The sequence below is a fragment of the Leguminivora glycinivorella genome, chromosome 3 (genome assembly GCF_023078275.1).
Source record: "Leguminivora glycinivorella isolate SPB_JAAS2020 chromosome 3, LegGlyc_1.1, whole genome shotgun sequence".
NCBI lineage: Eukaryota > Metazoa > Arthropoda > Insecta > Lepidoptera > Tortricidae > Leguminivora > Leguminivora glycinivorella.
The window spans coordinates 9,397,619-9,418,031 of NC_062973.1; the positions used below are offsets into that span (position 1 = coordinate 9,397,619).

The window sequence follows — 20,413 nt, forward strand, 5'->3', positions numbered from 1 at the left end:
TGTTTTCTTTATATATTACAACCTATAAGCAACATAATAACTCTAATAGGGAATTATCTATCCCATTCGTATATTTTTTTTAATACTACGTCGGTGGCAAACAAGCGTACGGCCCGCCTGATGTAAAGCGGTCACCGTAACCTATGGACGCCTGCAACTCAAACAGTGCCACATGTGCGTTGCGACCCCATTAGAAACCTGTACACTCCCTTTTGCTGTGTTAAGTACACAGCAAAAAGGAGTTTACAAGTTCTAAGGGGGTTCGGGTTGCCGACGACTCAAAGGAAAATAGACGGGACAATTTAAGTTAGTTCCCTAAGTCCTCCCGTCATCAGCACACCGCACCCTCGCTGAGCTCTGGCAGCCTTACTCACCGGCAGGAACACAACACTATGAGTAGGGTCTAGTGCTATTTGGCTGCGGTCTTCTGTAAGGCGGAGGTACTACCCCAGTTGGGCTCTGCTCTAGATTCGAGCGAGACGATATCCGCTGTGCTGTGTCCTACCACACAAAGCGGAATATCATTCGCTATGCCCTACCTCCTACAACCTCCGCCGCGTCGAATTTTAATTAATCAATAAAGCAACTTTAAAAAACTAAGAATAAAGAAGACCTGCTGTTAAAACTTGTAGGTAAGATTATAATTAAAATAAAACTAAATGTATGATAAACAGAAAACTTAAAAAGGAAGGATTCATTCCCATTGATTCCTTCCCAGAGTGACTGAGTCCCACGGTAAGTTCAAGAACAAAAAATTAAGTTATTCTCTTCTGTTCCCGCCAGGATCGGGTGAAAATTTGGGTATCGCAACTCGTAATGGGATATAAGTAACAAAACTGATATTTGCGTAGGTAGATATTTAGGTTGTTTATTAAAGTGTTGACAATATAGGAAAGAACACCATTTCGTTATTGTTAACCATTGCAAAAACTTTGCATTTGATGTCGTCTAAATTATATTCTTTCGTTTCTTCAGTTTCATAATTCACCTCTGTAGCGTATATGCTAATGTATGATGATTTAAACGGTAACTCAAAAAAATTAAATTTGTTTTTTGCCGAAGACTTTAATTTTTTCTTCCACACAAGTAGCGTATTGCATTTCTGTTACATTTTCGTCAGTAGTTAGAAACCACTTGTCTTTATTATTTTTAGATATCGAGTATTTTTTACTAATTCTGACTGTTTTAAAATAAGACAGACAATCAATAAGAATTAAAAATTATATATCTAATACATTAAGTAACTATAAAGTGCTTACTTGTATTATCGTTCTGTACTTTTCTTAACTTTACCACATTTCTATAATCGTCGTCGTTTATTATTATTTAATTCGCTCATATTTAAATGATTCAAAGCAACCAGTCCACAACTTCACAAAACAGTTTGAGAAACCTTCGTATTTCAGATTGTCATTTGCGGATACAGTGGTTTAGGAGCAGTTCGGTAACCAGACCTACACATGTGTGTACAAATTCTGTCAATGTCACTGTCAGAAACCGTTCTGACAGTGACAATGACAGCCACAAATTCGTCCACATGTTGTTACCGTTATGTGTGCAAACGTCGACTAATAAAGTGTCGTTAAAAGTCATTCTGACAGTGACATTGACAGCCACAAATTCGTACACATTTTGTTACAGTAACGAGTGCACACGACGACTACACTTTGTTATTGTAACAATACGGTCGCATTGTTTGCACGACGTTACCACGCGTTATGTCACATTTGACAGTTAGTTACTGATTTGAAGATTTTGCGACTGAAATGGTTGTATGGGCATACACAGGCTGGTACCGACTCCAAAAATAATTGATTTGTTTATAATTTGGATGTTTAGATTATTGCAATACGATAAGAAATCTGAATTCAAAGGTTTATTATTTTTTACTTTTTAGTTTCTCCGTGTTTTGTAACGCGCTTATTTTTGAAGGCGGTTTTATTTTTTGTTAAAAAGTTTATTTATTTGTTGATTTTTAGTGGTTCCTATTGATATTATATGTATCAGTCCGAATATATGCACACTAGTGAAAGAATTATCCTTTAACTCCTAACCATTGAGGAGTTGACCTTCCATCATCAGCTCAGCCACATAAAATTATTACCATCAGGCGTAAATACTGGTGTACCTTTGAAAACTACACTAAGAACATTACATGTGCCTATAACATTTGAAGAGTTCCCTCGATTTCTCCAGGATCCCATCATCAGACCCCGACTTGGTGCCAATGGGACCATCTCGGGGTTATACCCGTACGATCAAAAAAAAAATTTTGAAAATCGGTCCACAATTCTCGGAGATATCGAGTAACATACATACAAAAAAAAAAAAAAAAAACATTCAGTCGAATTGAGAACCTCCTCCTTTTTTGAAGTCGGTTAAAAATGGTAGCACATGGTACGAACGGCAGTACGAAGTTCCCGCAACAGACATAAACTAACATGGCCCCATGCCTAGTCGTTTACGTGAAAGGGATAGCATATCACATTGTTAACTCGGTAAAGAGGGATGGACGCGCCTCGGCGCCGCTCAGCACAACCATATTGACCAGTATAAATGAACTCCGCGGACAATAAACAATATTCAACAAAATAATTAATTTGACTTAACTGTGGAATGTTGTTCCATCTTTTTTACATGTAGAAGTGTTAGAAGACTTGCCACACCACTTTATGCTATAAGAGACCATTGTTTGCAACCAAAATTGATTATTTAAGATTTTTTCCCGAGCGGACACGGACACTGTTAACGGGTCGTATACTTGGGCGCTACTGATCGGTGTCGCACGCGTTCAAACTTTTATAAACCTGATTTGTCGTATGCTTGGTGACCGCGAGTCGCCCTGTAAGGGCCATCTTGTTGTATTGATCTGTGCCATGACATGACTTTTAGGTTAGAAGTATTTAGGGCCAGGGGCAGGGGTCGCCAAACCGCGGCTTGCGAGACCTATGCTATGCGGCTCTTTAAGTCACTGGTAAAAGGAGCTATAAAACTTCTGTAAGATTTCTAATATTTTAGATTCTTTGTTGCTGCCTTTTGGATTAGGTTAGAAATTTGCTGACCAACAAGAATGAACCTAGCAAAATATACCTACAACTTACCTATATCCACTTTTTGTTCAGTGGCTATTTTGGATTATATTCTTAATAACTAGTACTTAAAAACTAAGTATTGTAATGATGCTGTAAATGTTCTTTAATTAACGTAAGTGCATTTTAAAAATATTCGATCCGATATCGGATGTAGGACCGATATCAATGTATATTTAAACCGCCATCTTTGACTTTTGCCTTTGAAATCCTTCCTACGTCGGATCGGATAATGTGAAAACACATAAAGTAGGGACGTTATAAAAAATAAACAACATGACTGACATGTAAATAAAGGTTCTATTATAAAGTGCAAATATTATTTTCACCGAGTTTTTTTTTTATAATACATTATTTATGATGTTCCGCAAACTAAATATGTACTTACGTAGATAAGGAATATTTTCCTAAGCTTTATATTGTGTAACTAGCTAGCTTTGTATGTAGGAACATATTGTGTAGTATGTTTGTGGGAATATATCCATCGTCTACTAGTCTTGAAACTCCTAATAAACACGTTACTTTTGCTTATACTGATAAAAATGATAGCTAGTATTAGTTTTGACCGAAACAGATTAAAAAAAAGACTTGTATGTCAAATATGTATAAATATAAATTAATTACAAACGTAGATGACTTTCTTTAATTGTAAGTACAGTAAGGGCCACTTGCACCACCCGCTTAACTCAAGGTTAGTGGGCCGACAACTGTCAAATTCCATATAAAATGGTGATGGTTACCCTCGGGTTAACCCTCCATTTTCAGTGGTGCAAGTGACCCATTGAGAAAAACCAGAGAGTAAACAAGTGGTCTCTTAAATATCGCATACCCTTTGTTTGTTTTGTTTGAAATGCCTTCATTTATCGCTTTACGAGTATGGGCTATAAACTTTATCACATGTATAAAACACCCATTACATTCTCATTTAGATAACTCCTAGAATATCGGATGAGTTAAAATCTATCTTTCTAAAAGAGGTTTAAAGAGAATAATATTCAAATAGATTTATTTAAAATTACCATCATCTTCGTTGTATCGTTTTGGATAAATAAGGGGTAGGCATGCACCGTGGTCCGTAACTGACTGAGCTCTTTTAATTTCTCGAAAATATGTTATAGAGAGCCAGCTCCTTGAAATCCCTACAGCTTGTTACTTTAGGGGTTTTGCAACAGTAGCGTTCCGTGATTTTTAGGGTTCCGTAGTCAACTAGGAACCCTTATAGTTTCGCCATGTCTGTCCGTCCGTCCGCGGTTAATCTCAGTGACCGTTAGCATTAGAAAGCTGAAATTTGGTACCAATATGTATATCAATCACGCCGACAAAGTGCACAAATAAAAAGTGGGAAAAAATGTTTTGTTAGGGTACCCCCCCCCCTACATGTAAACACGGGGGCTGATTTTTTTTTCATTCCAATCCCATCGTGTGATATATTGTTGAATAGGTATTTAAAAATAAATAGGGGTTTACTCAAATCGTTTTTTGATAATATTAACATTTTCGGAAATAATCGCTTCTAAAGGAAAAAAAAGTGTGTGTCCCCCCTCTAATTTTTGAACCATATGCTTAATAAATATGAAAAAAATCACAAAAGTAGAACTTTATAAAGACTTTCTAGGAAAATTGTTTTGAACTTGATAGGTTCAGTAGTTTTTGAGAAAAATACGGGAAACTACGGAACCCTACACTGAGCGTGGCCTGACACGCTCTTGGCCGGTTTTTTTATTGGTGTAGTGTGTTTTGATAACCCTATAAATTAGTCAAAGTTTCCTGCGTTGTAACTTCGTCACAACCGACTTGTATGCATTACTCACTTACTGTTTACTCTAGTACATATAAATACACTACGGTATAACACAAACGAGTAGCAATCAAAATCACAGTCAACAGTCAACACCGTCTTGCGACAGTTGAAACAATGGCTTTTCGCGTGCTCGTATTTTTTACCATAATCGGCCTAGCGCAAATAGCGCAATGCAAATGTACGTTGTTTTTATTCATCTTTTAATTTAATAATACATTTTTTTATTGATAGAAGGGCCAAAACAAAATAAATATTATTTTTGTTTAGTTTTATATTTGATACTTCATAATTCCGCGTATATTTAATGGATTGGACTGAACGGGTATTTCAATTCGTTTATGGTAGAAACCACGTAGAAACCTTATGTATAATGCCCTCGAAAAGCGAAGCCTGTTTAACAATAAACGGACACAAAAAAAACACAAAGGTCTATAATAACAACAATTTACCTATTGTTAATTTCAGTGCTAAGTTTGTCGTGTCAGCAAATTCACCAATTCGTGGATGGTCACAATTCCAGGCGACTTGAAGTAGCAAATGGGAAAACTCCCGGCCAACCAAGCGCTGAAAAGATGAAGTCTATGGTAAGTATATTTTTACTCAGTTTTAGAAGAGTTGAATATAAATATATGTACCTATGTACTTATTTACTTAATAAAATTCACACAAAAGTTAACAGTATTGCACCAAAGATTATATTAAGTTGTTTATACAAAGTTTCAGATATGTTTCAATTACCTACATGTATTGTCTGCTTAGCTATCAACTAGTAGACAGTTAATCTAAGATGGTTTTATAATAATAAACCTTAATAAAACTTTCGTGTCTAATAATTTTTCGCAAATGGGTTGATATTTTCTTTTACAAGAATAACTCGTCCTTCGCTTCTACTATTTTTATTCTTATCGGTTAACTTCTTATTTCTTACACATTTTTACGGCATAGGTACTTTATTTGAAAGATCTCACTTTTTACCTCGTTGCGAGTTTATTTCTTCTTTCCTGTCAATTTACACTTTTCTAATACTTACTAAATACCTCCATACTTTGAAGCAAATAAGACACCTTATTAATTGGGCTGCACTGCCCTAATTATTCCACTCAAATCACCTTACACATAAAAAAGTTCGTGAAAGAAATAAAAACTAAAAAGTGCCATCGCCCAGACAGTTTTTAGTGGCCTTTTGATGAGGCGCTTAGGCCTTTTGTAACTAAAGTACCTACCTAGCTACCTACTCGCAATTGTCGCAATTCACAATCGTACATGTCCAGCAATTTCGGTACAGCGCGGTAGAAATATTTTTTTCTCCTCACTAGCTCGGAAACACGTGTTTTGTCCTTTAATACCAGCGGGTAAAAACGCATTTTATCCACTAGTGGGTAAAGTAATTTGACCTTGAATAAAGTCAAATTAACTGCTTTAAAATTGATAAAAGTAGGTGAATCTAGTAATAAAGATGATTTACCACCTGTGGAACTACTGAAAGCAGTGATAAACGCATTTTTTGCGTTGTAGTTTCCTCGCTATAGTGAGGAGAAAAGTTTTGTGTTACACTCGGGTGCAAATGTATTTTACTTCTCGTCTGTTAAAAAACTCGCAAGTTCAGGATTCTATTCTTGAACCACTCGCTTCGCTCGTGGTTCAACTATAGAATCCTTTCACTTGCTCGTTTTTCAATTCCACACTCGACGTTAAAATACAACTTTGCCCCCTTGTATAACAAATAACTATTTCACCACACCCGCAAACTAAATGTGCTATTGCACGCAGGCGGAGCGTGAGTTATAGAAAAATCATTCTCCCAAGGGAATAATGAAATTTCTAGTACCTTAATTTTTTTTTTTTACATCTATTTACATATTTTTTATATTGCGAGTGTGATGAAGAACATTGTGAGTAACTCGGGGAGTATGAATATTACAAACTTTAGTCTTTAAATCGCTTCGGCAAGCCGTCGCGATTTAACTAACTCTCGTTAGTAATATTCAACTTCGTCCCCTTGTTGCACAATGTACTATTTTTGTGTAGGTAAATGATCAATTAAGGTTCATAATATCCATCCATCTAGATTCTGACATATATCCCTGTAGGCTGTAATGTAACGCGACAATGCTGTACCGGTTTCTAGAAAATCTACGATGTATTTTTGTTATAACTTAACACTTTTGTTTTGCAAACAAGCAACAATCGAAATGAGAATTGTGGCACTGGAACAGAATATTCTTAATTATTTGTATAATTTAATAAGTACGTATTTCGTGCCCGTGTGGTGATGGGTTAAGAATTTCACCACCCGCTTTCTTCCCGTGGGTGTCGTAGAAGGCGACTGTGGGATATGGGTTAAATTGTGGCGTAGGCGAGAGGCTGGCAACCTGTCACTGCAATGTCACAGTTTCGTTTTCTTTCAACCCCTTATTTGCCAAGAGTGGCACTGAAACCTGAGTAGTTTCATGTGCTCTGCCTACCCCTTCATGGGACACAGGCGTGATTGTATGTATGTATGTATGTATGTATTTCGTTTGTTTTAATTTATTAACTAATGACTGTCATGCTTTAACAGATTTGGGACGAAGAATTAGCCACCAAGGCCGCAAATTGGGCTTCCACAAACCCTTCAGGTCACAACCCTGATAGAACAGTCGGTGAGTATTATTACATTAAAAAGATTGCCAATAACCTTTATACAAATAAGGTAAATGAAATTAAAAAGTAAAAATTTGTTACTTTTTAAGTGAAATTTAAACGCTGGCGTTTAAGAAGTGTTGAATTAATGCTCACGACGTCCTACGTTCGACGTTCTACGTCGTACAGTAGGCCTAGCACATGATTGCCGCGGGAGTATGTCGCCGCGAGATAGATGACACGTCTTTTTCTAACTGTATTAATGACATAAGGACGGGTAGTCTATCTCGCGGCGACATACTCTCGCGGCAATCATGTGCTAGGCCTACTGGTCCCTTTAAAATCGCTGATAATGGGTCAGGTCTTGGTGGCTGAGTCGGCAGAGCGCTGGAGTATCGATCCAGAAGCCGAGAGTTCAGATCTAACCCAAGGCAGACTTCACTTTTAAATTTATTCCAAGCTTAATAGCATAAGTTTCAGACGTTCCTGCTTGTTAAAACGTTAATATACACCGTGTTTTATTGAATTAACTTTAAGGGAAGCTTCTTTTGATCAATTACTCTCTCTTAGAGAATTTCTCTAAGAAACTAGCATATTAACTCTTACGGTTATCGAGTTATTAAAAAAATTTAAATAATGACTGCATAGGTGTGTGACAGCCTTTACCACTTCCTAATGTTATTTGTTTTGACATGTGCCGTCAATCACTTGATACTAACTTGAATGTTATTCTTAAGGGTCACACTGATTAATTCATTTATTATGTATGAAAATGGGGTGGTTCCTGATAATGAACCTAACGACATGTCGAATTAAATTAACGGAAAACAAAAAAAACACGGTGTAGAACATTTCTGTGCTATTATCACTGCACAGTTCGATATTGCTGTGATGGAAGAATCCAGACAACAATTATCAATTAATAAGCAATTAATAAGTTAAATTAATGGTTTTGCAGTTTATTATTTTCAGCATGTGTTGAATTATGTCAAAAGGCTCGCATGACAAGTGATAATTGGAACAGTTGCAATTAAAAATATAGTTTTAATGACTTCGATCCTAGAGTTAAGTTTCTAATGGGTTGGCAACGCGCATGTGACACTCCTTGAGTTGCAGGCGTCCATAGGTTACGGTGACCGCTTTCCATCAGGCGGACCGTATGCTTATTTGTCACCGATGTAGTATAAAAAAAATTAACCAACTCCCATCCAACTCCGAATGAATTTTACATAGCCACTTCGACATTCACTGCCTATGACTTTATCAAATACATACTTTAAAATACAAGTAAATACTGTGTTTATAAAATTTCGAGCTTTGCTATTTCTTTGTCCTAAAACTGTTCAGAAGTATTTATTTATGAATAATTTTCAGGCTCCGGAAAATACCAAACCGGCGAAAATCTCTACTGGTATATGACCTCAGACAAATCATACAAATTGAACGTGGACAACGCTCTAAAGTCATGGTTTGAAGAGTACAAAGACTATACATATTCACCCATGAAGGGGTCTGATTTTACAGGCAAGAAGCAAATTGGACACTACACGCAGGTGATTCTTTACACTGTTTTAAATTTTCTATAAACCGCATATATGGTCCAAGAGCTGGCAGGATTTTGGAGAAGGTCCTTGAGGCAACCTGGAAAGGTGCTCAGATGCTTCTCTGATCATAGCCAACATCAGGTCTGCAAGTCTGGCAGCTGGGGAGCGGGGCTTTATCGAGCTATGAATTTTTAAAGATTTAATTTTTTGAGGCCCAAAAAAGGTGTTTGAGGCAACCTGGAATTATTAAAAAGTGAAAATAGAGTTCCTCAGAAGTCGCATAGTATTTATGCCAGATCATTTGGCCGGGTCCTTCACCGTGCCAGAACGGTACAAAGTGGTAAAAAAAAATTCAAAAAAGGTTCTTGAGGCAGTCTGTCATTTTTACCAGTGAAAGATGAGGGTCTAAATAGCCATGGAAAAATAATGCCATGACATGAGGTGGGGTCCATACCCTGCCATTCGATCTTGAAAGTCAATTTTTTAGTTTTTCGTAAATAACTCGTAAACGGTGGCCCACAGCAAAAAAATATGTTAAACAGAAAATATCTACATAAAATTTCCTACAAGAAAGGTTATGTACGTTTTTTCGATAGGATCAATATATAAATGGATAATTTAGTAAGAAAGTTTTTTTTAATCGATTACATGCTCCGTTTTTCGTCAATACCTCGTAAACGGTGGCCCACAGCAAAAAATTATGTTAAACAGAAAATATCTACATAAAATTTCCTATAAGAAAGGTTATATAACTTTTTTCGCTAGGATCAATTTTTTAGTTGGAAAGTATTTTTAAATAGATATTTGGGCCGTTTTTTGTTGATAACTCAAAAACGGTGGCTCACAGCCAAAAATAATGTTAGACAGAATTAATCTACATAATATTTCCTACAAGAAAGGTTCTATACGTTTTTTCGCTAGAATCAATATTTTAGTTGGAAAGTATTTTTGAATAGATTACATGGGCCGTTTTTTGTTAATAACTCGAAATCGGTGGCTCACAGCCAAAAATAATGTTAGACAGAATTAATCTACATAATATTTCCTACAAGAAAGGTTCTATAACATTTTTCGCTAGAATCAATATTTTAGTTGGAAAGTATTTTTGAATAGATTACATGGGCCGTTTTTTGTTAATGACTCGAAATCGGTGGCTCACAGCCAAAACTAATGATACACAGAATTAATCTACATAATATTTCCTACAAGAAAGGTTCTATAACATTTTTCGCTAGAATCAATATTTTAGTTGGAAAGTATTTTGTAAATAGATTTCATGGGCCGTTTTTGTAAATACCTCGTAAACGGTGGCCTGCAGCCGACTAAAATGTCCATGAAAAAAAATCTACATAAGATTTCCTACAAGAAAGGTTCTATACGTTTTTTCGCTAAATTCAATATTTTAGTTAGAAAGTATTTTTAAATAGATTACATGGGCCGCTTTTTGTTGATAACTCAAAAACGGTGGTCCACAGCTAGATCAATCATCAACGGGAATAACAAACATAAAATTTTCTACAATAAAAGTTTTGTATGTTTTTTCGCTAGGATCAATAATATTTAAATAGATTTATTTATTTATTTACACAAAGAAAATTACACAGTATGACAGTATACAAAACTAAAGCACCGTGAATTTTAAATAAACATTACAACAAGTAACACAAAATTAAATATTAAATAAACAGCAAAATCAAAACATTACATACCATAACATAACTAATAAATAACAGATGAATGACAATCCCACACAAAACCTCATGCATTCGTCACGTATAAACGCCCATCTGCTCGCAAGAATATCAACATTAGGTGCCACGTCTAAAAACTCATTCACTATTTGCAGTGCACGAACTAGCGGTTACTTGCGGCAAAACACGGTTCGAGCGGCCGGCACCGCCAGTAGGGGTTATATGCTTTTCGTGAATGTAGGCATCACGAAAAGCATATTTCGTCACAGAGGGAACAAATAGACGGACCAGCTGGGATACTAAAACCGGGCAATCTGACTCCCCTTCAAAATACCACATGCAACAGACATCAGCACGACATTACGCCTAACTTCTAACGAGAAGAAACCCAACGTCCCCAAAAGGAATTTTGTTGGGTACAAGAATCGGTAATACCCGTACATTTTTTTATAAAAGAAACGCAAAAATGTTTTTGGACCTTTTCGAGCAGCAGGATGTAGGGCGCTTCATGGGGATTCCAAACGGCTGAGGCTGTCTCAAGCTTACTTCTCATGAGGGCAGTATAAAGAAGCTTTATGTCCCTGGGATTGTCAAATTCTTTGGCGTTGCGGACAACAAACCCAAGCCTGCGGTAACAGTCTGCAGCAAGCATTGTCATGTGCTCATGAAAGTTAAGGTGGGAATCTAAAACAACCCCCAAGTCCCGTATCAATGTGACACGGGCGATGGGTTTCCACCCCAGGAGATACTGCCTACACAGGGGACTACGCGCTTTACAAAAAGTAATAACCGCACAGTTGTCAACATTGAACTGAAGTTTCAGAAGTTTGTTTACAAGACTCAATTCATAAACCCGATCAATATCACTTTGTAAAGATTGTAAGTCAGAATCTTCCTGGACCCTGTAAATTAGTTTCAGGTCGTCAGCATAGAGTAGGCATTGCGCATGCTTAGGCACCAAGGCCAGATCATTGACCATAACACCAAAGAGCAGAGGACCCAGAATAGAGCCCTGACTGACCCCGGAACGGGTGGGGTAGGCACTCGACACAAAGCATCCGTGCTGCACATATTGCCGTCTATCACGTAGATAACTAGCAAAAAGGCAAAACAGTTTAGGCGAGAAACCAATGCTGCATAATTTGCTTAAGAGTACGTCGTTATCTACGCGATCAAAGGCTTTTTTTAAATCAAAGTACAGCACGTCCACCTGCATCCCTCTATCTAAGTAGCGCGAAACGGAATCAGCCAAGGTTAAGAGGCCTTATTCCTAAAGAAGAGCGTTTTTTGCAAAATGTAACATTTTTCATTCAAAACTATAAAGAAACTATACTTAAGTGATTATTAAAAAACTGATAATGTTCCTAAAAAAACATATCTTAAGCTAGTTAATCATAATATAATATTTTAAAATATGTCTTTTTATACTTAAAACAAATCAGTTTTTTCGGTAGACGTTTTCAAATTTCGTAGTGGGATCACTCGTTTAGAATCGTGATTGTGCTGTTAAATATGTTATTTGGGGTAATAAATGATCACAATCCTATTTGTTATATCCAGCACGGGAAGCATGGTCGCGCGATAGACGATAAAATATCAGGCCGTCCGGATATCGCACTTACAAATAGTGCGATAGGGACGGCCTGCTATTTTATCGTCTATCGCGCGACCATGCTCCCCGTGCTGTACGAGGTAATCATGGTTTGACATTTTAAGATTTATATCTGGGCGACCGAGCTTCGCTCGGTTGTATTTTAATATATCACGTCTTTAGATTAAAAAAACCGGCCAAGAGCGTGTCGGGCCACGCTCGGTGTAGGGTTCCGTAGTTTTCCGTATTTTTCTCAAAAACTACTGAACCTATCAAGTTCAAAACAATTTTCCTACAAAGTCTTTATAAAGTTCTACTTTTGTGATTTTTTTCCTATTTTTTAAACATATGGTTCAAAAGTTAGAGGGGGGGGGACGCACTTTTTTTTCCTTTAGGAGCGATTATTTCCAAAAATATTAATATTATCAAAAAACGATCTTTGAAAACCCTTATTCATTTTTAAATACCTATCCAAAAATATATCACAAGTTGGTGTTGGAAGGAAAAAAAAAATCAGCCCCCACTTTACATGTAGGGGGAGTACCCTAATAAAACATTTTTTTCCATTTTTTATTTTTGCACTTTGTTGGCGTGATTAATATACATATTGGTACCAAATTTCAGCTTTCTAGTGCTAACGGTTACTGAGATTATCCGCGGACGGACGGACGGACGGACGGACGGACGGACGGACGGACGGACGGACGGACGGACGGACAGACAGACATGGCGAAACTATAAGGGTTCCTAGTTGACTACGGAACCCTAAAAAAAACTCTTATAAATACAAAAACAAAAAAAAACAAAAAACAAAAACTTAATTTCTGGCCGGGATTCGAAACCCTGACACCTACGATCTATCTGCGTACATTAGACCGACCTCGTACGACTGAGCTAAGCGGAATCGATGCGCGCGCGGCGAAATTAAGGACCATATTTTATGTTTACAAACGCGAAAGAAAAACTCATGAAATCTCGAAAACTCGCGTTTTCCGGGATCTAAGGCTACGCTAGATCGATTTTTCACCCCCGAAAACCCTCACATAACAAATTTCAGCGAAATCGTTAGAGCGGTTTCCGAGATCGTCGGTATATATAAATAAATAAATAAATATACAAGAATTGCTCGTTTAATAGTATAAGATATTTGAAATGGTGGATTTAATAAATAACCTTCCGTATCTTCCCCATTTTTTTCGATAAAAAGAGGTTTACATTATGTATTTTTCCTGGGATTCCTGCATTTATTGTAACTCTTAAATAATATTATCCTAAACTAGAACTTCTTGTTGACATATAAGAAAAAATTATACATATAGGACATACCTTTCTGTCGACAGACATTTTTTTAAAGCACCTAAAATTCGAATAAAATACACTGTGTTGATACGGGCCCGCTCAGTCTGCGCCGAGCGCTCGTAGGTCGTAGACAACGGACTTGCGTTCAATCGTCCGGCGCTCCTTGCTTTCGTAAGTAGCTAGTTCCGAGAAATGCTGTATACTGCGACTTAACAAATCTTGATCCCGTGGGTGGCAAACAGGCATACGGTCTTATATATAGCTGCAACCCCACTGATTTCTAACCTCTCCCTATATCTGGAGAACGGCTAAACCGATTTCGACGGTCGAAGTGTCTTTGTATAGAGGGAGCGGGGAGACGTGTGGGAAAAATATGGAATCTGGTCTGCGACTCTTGGGTCAAAAAATGTTGGACGGCCTGGCTAAACGGGGGAGATATTGGGGGGTGCTCGACCAAATGTCATAGAGGACCCTGGGCAGTTTTTGAGGCCGCCATTTTTTTTTTCAAAATGGCCGACTTGTTTTTTGTCGATTTTTCAAGTTTATCCTAGAGTGCTCAAATTTTGGTCATAGAATCTCTCTAGGGTCTAGATTAGAATGATATAAAAAAAATTTGAAAAATGCTACAAATGGGAAAAAAAATCCACTTTTTTTGTATGGCAACTTTTAAACCGTAAGAGATAGCCGGGGGGTGCTCGATCAAATGTCATACAGGAGCTCGAGTAGAAAAAAGTTGCATCAAAAAAATTCAAAATGGCCGACTATTTTTTTTCAAGTTGGTCCGAGCGCGCTGAAATTTTGCATGCGGAGAGGTATGGGCCCCTAGAATACAAATGTCAAAAAAATTTTTTCGAAAATCCAAGATGGCCGCCGTTATGGCAAAATAATTTTTTCAAGTATTTTCGCGAGCCCGAAGGGCGAGCTTCAGGGTGGGAGGCCGAAGGCCGACCCCGCGGAGGGCCGCAGGAACGGAGCTCACCTTTAGGCTCCCACCCGGGCCAAATCAAAGTAATTTCACTGCGGGCATAAAGTGCTCCCATACAATTTCCTTCGAAAGTGTCTTAAACAAGCGTAACCGGCGGGCCGAAGGCCCAACGGTGGAGCTTCGAGCCGAGCGAAGGCCGAAGGCCGAGCTCCGCGTAGGGCCTAAGGCCCGGAGCGTCCCTGATGGACTCGCCGGCGGTCCGGGAAGTTGGAAAAATACTTTCCAACTAAAATATTGATCCTAGCGAAAAATATTAAAGAACCTTTCTTGTAGGAAATATTATGAAGATTAATTCTGTGAAACATTAGTTTTGGCTGTGAGCCACCGATTTGAGTTATTAACAAAAAACGGCCCATGAAATCTATTCAAAAATACTTTCCAACTAAAATATTGATTCTAGCGAAAAATGTTATAGAACCTTTCTTGTAGGAAATATTATTTAGATTAATTCTGTATAACATTATTTTTGGCTGTGAGCCACCGATTTCGAGTTATTAACAAAAAACTGCCCATGAAATCTATTTAAAAATACTTTCCAACGAAAATATTGATCCTAGCGAAAAATCTTATAGAACCTTTCTTGTAGAAAATATTATGTAGATTAATTCTGTCTAACATTATTTTTGGCTGTGAGCCACCGTTTTTGAGTTATCAACAAAAAACGGCTCAAATATCTATTTAAAAATACTTTCCAACTAAAAAATTGATCCTAGCGAAAAAAGTTATATAACCTTTCTTATAGGAAATTGTATGTAGATATTTTCTGTTTAACATATTTTTTTGCTGTGGGCCACCGTTTACGAGGTATTGACGAAAAACGGAGCATGTAATCGATTAAAAAAAACTTTCTTACTAAATTATCCATGTATATATTGATCCTATCGAAAAAACGTACATAACCTTTCTTGTAGGAAATTTTATGTAGATATTTTCTGTTTAACATATTTATTTGCTGTGGGCCACCGTTTGCGAGTTATTTACGAAAAACTAAAAAAATGACTTTCAAGATCGAATGGCAGGGTACGGACCCCACCTCATGTCATGGCATTATTTTTCCATGGCTATTTAGACCCTCATCTTTCACTGGTAAAAATGACAGACTGCCTCAAGAACCTTTTTTGGAATTTTTTTTTACCACTTTGTACCGTTCTGGCACGGTGAAGGACCCGGCCAAATGATCTGGCATAAATACTATGCGACTTCTGAGGAACTCTATTTTCACTTTTTAATAATTCCAGGTTGCCTCAAACACCTTTTTTGGGCCTCAAAAAATTAAATCTTTAAAAATTCATAGCTCGATAAAGCCCCGCTCCCCAGCTGCCAGACTTGCAGACCTGATGTTGGCTATGATCAGAGAAGCATCTGAGCACCTTTCCAGGTTGCCTCAAGGACCTACTCCAAAATCCTGCCAGCTCTCCGTCTAATACGCATGGTCGCGCGATAAATGATAAAACATCAGTGCGATAGGGACTGCCAGCTTGATGTTTTATCATTTATCGCGCGACCATGCTTGCCTGCCAGGAGATAAATTAAAGTTCTTAACTATATTACAGGCCCACACGCAATAGATAATTAATTTAAATAATGTAACGTCTTCGCGGAAGGCCCTTTACACGAATTTTCAAGTGACAATATTTATTTTTATTATGTTATTTATTAACACAAGTAGTTAAAAAAAAAAGTTAAGAACGATCTTGACTCTTGAAAACGGAAAGTGAGTAAAATCAATCTTTCAGAATTTCAAAGAGCCACATCACTAAAAGAGCCGTTTGCGTCTTACAAACTACGAGCCGAGGGTTGTCAACCCCTGACCTAACCTAAATAAAGTTCTGTTGGCTTTAATATTAACTACTTGCTTACAATATGCAGACGTGAAAAAAGATTTTCTAGTCATTATCTTAGTCAAAGCATGATGGTTATGTCCTTTATGATAATTTCCAAATTTTTCATAATTTCCAATAACTGGACAATCGACAAAAAAATCATAGAATTGAATAACAAAATTTCACAATAATCGCTTGAGAATTGCAACCTGTGGAGGAGAAAAGAAAAACGAATCTAGTTAAACGCGTAGACCTATTCTCTCTGCATGCGTAGCCGAATGGCATTTCTCCGACGCCAAACGAAAACGAAACGCCGTGCCAGTTAGTCCGGCTCTGTCGCGCCAATACGCACGAGCGATAGAGATAGATATCTACTAGCGTTTCGTTTCGTGAGCGTTTCGTGAGCGTTAGTGCCATTCGGCTACGCACCCGATCAACGTAGACCTACGCTACGGTGTCGCTCTGGTCAATGAGGCATTAAGTCTCCCTCTTGTAGTCCCGCTTTGCACAACTAATAATTGCCCGGGGTTCGTTTGGCTTCTACTTGCAAGAATTGTCTTCAGCACTACTTTTTTCTTACCTACTAAGAAAAATAATCAAGATTTAAACTCACAACCTTCGGATTTAAAGCCGTTCTATCATGAAGCTATTGTTATAGATGGCTTATTTATTTGTTTTCCCCTCACTAGCTCGGAAACACGTGTTTTGTCCTTTAATACCAGCGGGTAAAAACGCATTTTATCCACTAGTGGGTAAAGTAATTTGACCTTGAATAAAGTCAAAATAACTGCTTTAAAATTGATAAAAGTAGGTTAATCTAGTAATAAAGATGATTTACCACCTGTGGAACTACTGGAAGCAGTGATAAACGCATTTTTTGCGTTGTAGTTTCCTCGCTATAGTGAGGGGAAAGTTTTGTGTTACACTCGGGTGCAAATGTATTTTACTTCGTGTGTTAAAAAACTCGCAAGTTCAGGATTCTATTTCGAACTACTCGCTTCGCTCGTGGTTCAACTATAGAATCCTTTCACTTGCTCGTTTTTCAAATTCCACACTCGGCGTTAAAATACAACTTTGCCCCCTTGTATAACAAATAACTATTGTTTTTATTTATAAATGAAAATAAATTGATTGTTCACAGATGGTTTGGTCCGACTCAACACACGTCGGTTGCGCAGTGGCACAGAATCACGACGGGCACTGGAACAAGTTCACAGTCGTCTGCAACTACGGACCAGCGTAATTATTCACATTTTTATTTATCACTAGTGCCTACCTGCGACAGTCTTTATGAAATGATGATGATTGACAATAATGACAATGGACGACCGGTCTGGCCCTGCGGGGTTCGAACGCCGATAAGGTTATTATTAGGGATGTACCGACTAGTCCGGAAAGCCACTATCCGTTTGTAGTCGGCGATTAGTCGGCGACTAGTCGGCAAAAAGGGCCGATTAGTCGGCACTTCATTAGTGATAGAAAAACAGTACAAAATTAAATTACCATCTGAAAATTATGGTTGTATTATGTAAATATTCGTAATTCCTTTTTTTTGTCAAAATAACAAATATCTGTATTTAGCACAGAAATAAATATCCTACCTAGGATTATCAATTTCATAGGCAGGATCACTACCCACTAAGCCAAGCCGGTTGTCAAAAATGGAAAATGTATATAAATATTGTCATGAACCTTTGAACTTGTAAAAAATCATGAAAAGCGTGTTTGAAGGACCAAAAATTACATTCAAAATGTGAATTTAGCCGGAAATTATGTTTTGGCCGACTAGCCGACTAGTCGGCCGACTAATCGGCTACCCAAGCGCCGACTAGTCGGTAGTCGGCCTAGTCGGCCAAATCAATAGTCGGTACATCCCTAGTTATTATAAATGAGCCGCATCATGACAGTCGGAATGTATGGAACATCCAAATTTTGGCGATTTCAGCTTTGGTCCCATAATAAAAGTTGTTCATTATGACCTCAAAAGTCACTATGCAAAATTTGGAAGGTTCTTTTTATTTCACCGTGTATATTATAGGATTTATACTTAGGTGTTAAATATTCATTTTATTCAAAACTCCTATGGAAGAGCAACTCTGTTCTGTCATACATTTTGCGAATCCTTTAGGTACTTCTGCTTTGAAATTAGCTTAGTAGCCATGATGCCTATGGCTACTAAGCTATTATCTATTCTTAGCTGCAATTAAAATCACATCTTTATTTCTTAAACCAGGAAATACAACATAGGATTATACAGATCTTAATCTGCAAGATATTTAGGTGGTTAATTAACTTGTAACCTTCTATTGATGACAGAATTCCGTATTGTAATTATTTTTATAGAGACCAGATAATGATAAGAACTGCTTCTCTTTACCTGTAATTACTAAATTTAAGTTACGTTTAGACGATGTTGAAACTAGATGGCGTTACTTTAAATGAAGTTATCATCGGGTTGTGTAAGAAGGTGGGACTTCCGACTTTTTATGTATTATTTTTATAATTATAAGCACTTTTTTTCTTGTGTGTTGTATTATTTTCTGGTACAATAAAATGTTTTATTTCCTGTTTAAAACTCACATTCAAATCCCTGTTGAAACCCAAAGAGGGTTTTCTATGTTAAACAATATTTACTATGTATGAATCGTCTTCGATTTTGAATGGCAAACATATTAAATTGTTTTTTTTTTTCAGTGGCAATTGGATGGGTCAAGTGCCGTACAAAAGTGGCCATGGTACCGGGAAACTAGTGTGCGGCGCTGGCGATTGCTCAAGACAATATGGAAGCAAATGCTGAACGCTCATTGGCTGAAACGACACGTGTTTTGATTGGTTAGTTTGGGGGTCTTGAAATTTTTGTACGTTTTAATATTTGTATTTCGGCTACCATCGCTCTATCATGGTACCGCTGACTACTTAGATTATTATTTAAATACTAGTTAACAATACCATATCATGGATCAAAGATAAGTAAAGCTACCCATTTCACGGTACTGTTAGCTGCATTTTCGTGGCCCGCATAGAAAATATTTGAAAACCCCTGAGTTAGCTAACTTTTGGATATTTAAAGTTACATTTTTTCTACACATGCGGTCGTTAAAAACACTTAAAAATTCAGTAATGCTACAATTAAAAAAAAACTGCTAATAGCTCAAGCACGGTAGTTAGGTACTGTATACATATAAATGTTCATGATTTCCAAATAATAAAATATGACAAAGAGGCTTAAAATAAAACCTATCTAGAATAAAACCGATTAGTATTATTTATTAGTTACTGTGTCTGTGATACCTGAGAAATGAAATTAAATTATATGTAAATATTTTAAGATGTGTTTAGTTTATTATTCTCATTTTTTACTTTCCAGCGAACCACTTAAAATTGAAAATTAACACCAAAGACATCAGTATATTTAATATACTCTATGATCAGTATCTCCTTGTAAGTGCGTTTTCACATTATCCGATCCGATATCGGATGTAGGACCGATATCCCATACATTGAAGCCGCCATCTTTGATTTTTGCCTTTGAAATCCTTCCGACATCCGATATCGGATCGGATAATGTGAAAACGCACTAAGTCTAAGAAATAAACGTGCCTTGGAAATACCAAGTAAAAATACGATCCTTCAGATGGCGCTACATCATTGATGGTGGGTTGAATTGGATGGCGCTAATAGGTATTACTACATAATATCTGGGCGACCGAGCTCCGCTCGGTTCTGTTTCATATCCTTGAGCTGTGTCGCCATGACGCCATCTAGTTCGAAAATAAATAGTACCTACATCGATCAATCGAAAGAACTCTGTCTTAACAACACAACTACTCTACACGAGATGGCGCGCGTTTCGTCACAAAAGCTCAGAGTGTATTTTTCTATTCGTGTTAGCCTTGACCTGTGTCGCCATCTAGTCTTTGAAGTAAATAATACTTACATCGACCGAAAGACTTCTGTCTCAACAATAC

The 20,413-nt window shown here is 37.3% G+C and overlaps 1 protein-coding gene across 1 annotated transcript; it reads left to right on the forward strand.

Moving 5' to 3' along the window:
* Positions 1-4,950: 4,950 nt before the first annotated feature.
* On the forward strand, positions 4,951-19,551 carry LOC125224725 (scoloptoxin SSD976-like). Its single transcript, XM_048128164.1, has 6 exons — positions 4,951-5,068; positions 5,356-5,474; positions 7,451-7,532; positions 8,887-9,065; positions 17,587-17,684; positions 19,140-19,551. Exons 1-6 carry the CDS (start codon positions 5,005-5,007, stop codon positions 19,240-19,242), a joined length of 645 nt encoding a protein of 214 aa, XP_047984121.1. The 5' UTR covers positions 4,951-5,004; the 3' UTR covers positions 19,243-19,551.
* The last annotated feature ends 862 nt before the right edge of the window (positions 19,552-20,413 follow it).